At 53.5% G+C, this 5,492-nt stretch overlaps 1 protein-coding gene across 1 annotated transcript; it reads left to right on the top strand.

The window, feature by feature from the left end:
• Positions 1-267: 267 nt before the first annotated feature.
• RNF186 (ring finger protein 186) lies at positions 268-2,654 on the top strand. Its single transcript, XM_082393643.1, has one exon. It carries the CDS (start codon positions 699-701, stop codon positions 1,377-1,379), a length of 681 nt encoding a protein of 226 aa, XP_082249769.1. The 5' UTR covers positions 268-698; the 3' UTR covers positions 1,380-2,654.
• The last annotated feature ends 2,838 nt before the right edge of the window (positions 2,655-5,492 follow it).

Raw genomic sequence — 5,492 nt, forward strand, 5'->3', positions numbered from 1 at the left:
ATGCAGGGGACACAGGTTCGAGCCCTGGTCTGGGAGGATCCCGCATGCCGCGGAGCGACTGGGCCCGTGGGCCACAACTACTGAGCCTGCGCATCTGGAGCCTGTGCTCCGCAACAAGAGAGGCCGCGATAGTGGGAGGCCCGCGCACCGCGATGAAGAGCGGCCCCCGCTCGCCGCAACTAGAGAAAGCCCTCGCACAGAAACGAAGACCCAACACAGCCATAAATAAATAAATAAATACATACATAAATTAACATGTTTTAAAAAAATAAAAGGCTCCTGGGGTGGGGGGCGGTGGGTGGGGGTGGTGATTCTAATGTATCCTGAAGCTCACAAGCCATAATCCCGCGGGCACTCATGAGGCACCAGCCGCAACAGGAAAATCCTGATTCACGCACTGGCCCTGCCCCCTTGGCCCTTCTATCAGACAATTCAAAGATTCCAGGCCCTCTAGTTACTGATTAACCCCAGGTTTCAAGGAAAGAAATAATAATAACTAAAGGGACAACATGAGCCAAGAAACAAGCTGAGCAGCCCTGGGAGAGCGGTGCTAGACGGCTGATGACGAGAAGGAAATAGAGGCTTGAGAAGCCCAGCCTGAGGTCAGACCACATCCAGGTCCCAGTGACACCGGCTGACACTTCCCTGTCGATGCCCAGGCCCTGAGCTGCCACGTCCCAGTGGCTCCTCTGCCCAGAATGGCCCGCACTGAGCTCCTGCAGCAGCCCCAGCTTGTGTGCAAAGAAGCCACCGCCTCTAACACCGCAGGCCCTGCCGGGGGTCATCGCGGCTCCACGGATGGCGACCTGGAGTGCCTGGTGTGCCGGGAGCCCTATAGCAGCGCCCGGCTGCCCAAGCTGCTGGGCTGCCAGCACACCTTCTGCGCCGTCTGCCTGAAGCTGCTGCTGTGTGTGCAGGACGACACCTGGTGCGTCATCTGCCCGCTGTGCCGCAAGGGCACTGCCGTCCCCGGGGGCCTCATCTGCAGCCTGCGTGACCAGGAGGCCGTGCTGGGGCGGCTGGCCCGGCCGGGCCCGGAGGTGCGGCTCTGTCCTCAGGGGCTGGTGAATCCTGCTACCTTGATAGCAGGGCATCCCAGCTTAGCAGGAGAGGATGAACAGGACGCGGAGAGTGCCAACTACGTGGCAGCCCGGCGCCTGGCGGCACACCTGCTCCTCCTGGTCTTGCTCGTCGTCCTCATCCTGCCCTTCGTCTACCCAGGCATCATCGGGTGGACGCTCAGCTCCGTCGCCGCACTGGCCCTGCTGTGGTCCGTGCTTCTCTGCTGTCACCGCAGCAGCCAGGGCAGCTGCTGGTCCTCCCCCAGGACTCTCTTCTGCAGAGAGCAGAAACCCAGCGAGATCTCTTCCATCGCCTGAGAGCGCTCCGACCAGGCAGTGTCTGGGGACTTCTGTCTCTGCGGCCCGTTTACTGTCACAGTGAACAGGGTAAGGGGCTCTGCATCAGAGTGGCTCCCCTGGGAGAGTAAACGCCAGCTGGACCTGCAAGCCAAAGCCAGAATGGCAGTCTTGGGTCAAGAACTGTGTGTTCGGACGATAGACTTACACCTGCTCAGGGAATAGCACAGCTAAACTGTTTGGGGATGGGGAAGAGGCACAGACTACTTGAATGCTACAGGGGCAGGGGGACCTTCTGTTCCTCTTATTCCAATGCTCCCGTTTTTCTTTCTATACCTTGATAAAAGTATTGCAAATATTGACGTTATTGCAGAACAAATAGAACCGGAACCCCTTTTTCTGCAATTTATGTATCTGGTTGTTTCTTGCTTTCTTTTGGTTTGGTTTTGTGTGTTCGGGGTCGTTTGTTTCTATTTCTGGCTGTGACACATTTTCCCTCCGGGGAAGTCAGAGCCCACAGGAAGCCCTCCTGCCCTCCCCCTGATGTCGTCCATCTCGTGCCCATCCCACCTCGCCAAAGGTCCTGGGGGTTCGGGTCTCCCATTGAGCTCCCAGGAATGGAGAGGGAGAACTTGTGTGGAGGAGTGGGTCTTCTGCTGCTGCCAGGGGATGCCCACATTTGGTTGGCAGAGTTGGGGAGGGTTGGAGAGGACATAGGTGGGTCTGGGAATTGCTCTCAGCAGCTCCACCAGGATTTCTCAGCTCCATGTCATCGGGTCCTAACTTAACAGAGAATCACAGTGTTACGAGAACTACCCCCATCCCCCCACAGCGGGTCCAGCTGCCCATCGGATGCACATGATCCCACACTCTAGAACGAAACCTTTATGGGTGTTGTTTCTTTCTTATTGCCTCCCGATGCCCATCTGAGCTTTTGTCATAAAGATAAGAGGCCCCATAAATGCAACAGTCCTCTCCAATAACCCCACATTTCCCACCTCTCCCTGAGAGTCACAGTCATCTGAAAGGCTTTTGTGTCTTCTCTCCACCGTTTCTGCTCCATAACAGAGAGGAGACTTCTGCCAGAGTCAGGCATCAACCAGTGGGGGGACCCATCAGGGTGCAGGGGAGTAAAAGGCAGGAGATGTCACATTATTTCCTTCCAAAGACCCCGTAACTGGGAAGCAGACTTGAAACCTCAGAGGGGTTCGTTGAGTACAATCCATTGTCCCTCCTTGCCTGCCTTTCCTCCTGATAGGATGACAGTTGCAGGCTGGACGTGAAGTTCACGGTGACGGTCCCTTTGTCAGGGAGCGATGAGAGAACGCCGCCACTGCAGCACGGGGTGGGGGGGGATGCGGGTTGGCCCCGGCCCAGCGGTTGCATGTGTGTTGTTTAACGGGGCCTTCTGGCTTTCTGAGCTTCATTTCCCCAAAATGAGCCAGTAGCACTGGATTATTCCTAAATCCCCTGAAGTCCAGAAGCTGAGGATGCTGCTGGGCTCCCAGATAATGAACGTGGGGTCACATCCCCTGCGGAGTCACACCCAGAAAAGTCAAAATGTAAGTCTGTATGCAATTAGTGTTCTTGCAATCTGCACAAAAAAAATCTTCCTTTTTCTTATAAGGCACCTTCAGGGCACACTGTGACACCCATGCTATTGGCCTTATTAACTCCTGGTGCTGGGAGAGAGTGTGGGTGAGTGCGTGTGGATGTATATGTGCTCATGCTATTAAGCCAAGGCCAAGCAGGCCTGGAGGACACCCTATCTCCCCAGGATGGATAAATGACAAGAATTGTTTGGCATTTCCAGAGCTGGCCTCAGGCACGTGCAGTTTGGGATGGTTGCCAGTAGAAGAGGGAAAGAACATTCTTTCCTCACTCACCTCCACTCCCATTCCATCTCATTCTTGGACCCTCCACTAAGAAGAAAACCTCCACCAAGGTTTCAGTTGCTAATGACAACACCATTTCTACCAAAGTAACGGTGGGCTGATGTTTACGGAGTGCTTACTGTGTACCCAGCACTGCATTAACAGCTTTATGTCCATTATCTAGCTGAATCTTCATAACAGTTTTATGAAGAAGAGACCATCTTGCCGATGAGGATACTGAGGATCAGAGAGGTCAATTCATCTGCCTAAGGTTGCACAGCCAGCCACTGCCAGAGCCCCCTAGGAAATTAACCCAGTGTTCTTTCTGCTCCCACATGCTTCCTCCTTTGTGTGCAGTTTCAAAACAACCAGGAAGCTGGTCACTGCTTGTGGGCTTGGGAGGGAGAATAGGAAACTAACCACAGGAGCCTCCAAATTCCAGTAGTCAGGTGCTCAGAGAAGCCCGAGAATTCTGGAATCTATTGTCTATGCTAAAGAGAAAGAAAAGAGAATGATAAAAGTGGGATGGCTTTCCTGACTTTTACCACCCAGTGCCAGCCTCCCCTGAAGGGAGCTGTGTTAGCACATGACCAACGTGTTCTCCGTCCCCATGGGCAAAGATGTCTTGACACTTCTGTCCCATTGTCCTGAAGCCCAGCTGGTCTCCGAGTACTTTTGGCCCCTGGCAGTGTTGGGGCAGAGAGCACCAGAGGCTAATTTCAGCCCAGGCTGCCCTGGAGAGGAACAGAGGAAACAGGCAGTGCTGCAAAAGGATGTAAGTGGAAGAAATCAGAGGGGCAGGCCAAGGCTCAAAGGCAGGCTCTGACCCAGTGTGTGACCAATAGGAGTCACAGAACTTCTCTGAGCCATGGTGTGCCCACCTGTAAAGTAGCGGAGGATGCCACACACCCCGCCCCAGGGCCTCCGTGGGGATTCAAAGTGCTGCCGAACGAGAATATCATGTCCTAACAGTCTGCCTTTATCATCAGACATTGACCCCTGGGGATGAACGGGTTCCATGGGGCCTGTTGGGTATGATCGAGCAGGGGGCCAGCCTTGGTGACGGGGTGGAGAAGCCAGTCCGGAGTAGGAGCGTTGTCCAGGACAGGCCGATCTGGTGGAGAACCTTGTGCTTAGGTCCTAAGGATGGAGAGGAATTGCAGGGGGAAGGCCAAATTTCATCCCCATCAGCCCCATCACCCTATTCTGTGACCCTGAAGTCAGACATACCTGGCTTGAATTCTAGCTTCACCGCTTAGAAGTCACCTCGCCCCTCTGAGTCTCAGATTCCTTATCCACCAAACAGTTTACATACATATTTCACAGGGTTGTGGGAGAATTAGCAGAATAATCCATGGTTGAGCATTGAGGACTGCAAGGAGGTAAAGAAGGAAGGGAGAAGACAAGGAGAGATGGGTTGAGTTCTAGAAAGCCCCAACAGGAACGATGAGAACAGACTTGCCTGATTTTATTCAGTCTTATTAATAAGGAAATATATTAAAGCCCAGGTGCTAGAATTTACATCCCCCATTAACCGGCCTCAACATCCGCAGCATCTTCACTGATATAAGAAAACAGGGTTTCCCTGGTGGCGCAGTGGTTGAGAATCTGCCTGCCAATGCAGGGGACACAGGTTCGAGCCCTGGTCTGGGAAGATCCCACATGCCTCGGAGCAGCTGGGCCCGTGAGCCACAACTACTGAGCCTGCGCGTCTGGAGCCTGTGCTCCGCAACAAGAGAGGCCACGACAGTGAGAGGCCCGCGCACCGCGATGAAGAGTGGCCCCCGCACGGCGATGAAGAGTGGCCCCCGCTTGCCACAACTAGAGGAAGCCCTCGCACAGAAATGAAGACCCCACACAGCCATAAATAAATAAATAAACAAATACTTTAAAAAAAAAAAGAAAACAATCATCGCTAACATGGTTTGAATGCACCATGCAAAGTGCATTACATATGTTATTACATCTGCTAGAAGGTAGATGCTATTATCAATTACCCTCAAATTACCAACAGGGATGCTGAGGCACAGAGACGTCACGTAACTTGCTCAAGATCACACAGTGAGGTGATGGTGAGGCCAAGACCAGGTCCAACTCCAGAGTTTAGGCTTTGAGTCACTTTGCTGTATCAGATGAAACATTCCCAGCACATTGTAAGCCTTCAAGGTATGTGGGCCCCTGGCCTGAAGGGTGGAAAACTAAGAAGAGACGGCATCCCCTCTTTGGATGGGGGACTCAGGGGTAGAAGTTTGTGGAGGTC

Source organism: Balaenoptera borealis (assembly GCF_965194805.1).
Source record: "Balaenoptera borealis genome assembly, chromosome: 1".
NCBI classification, from domain to species: domain Eukaryota; kingdom Metazoa; phylum Chordata; class Mammalia; order Artiodactyla; family Balaenopteridae; genus Balaenoptera; species Balaenoptera borealis.

Bases quoted from the DNA above. Each gene is read 5' to 3' on its own strand.
- RNF186 (XM_082393643.1), top strand. From the start codon at position 699: ATGGCCCGCACTGAGCTCCTGCAGCAGCCCCAGCTTGTGTGCAAAGAA.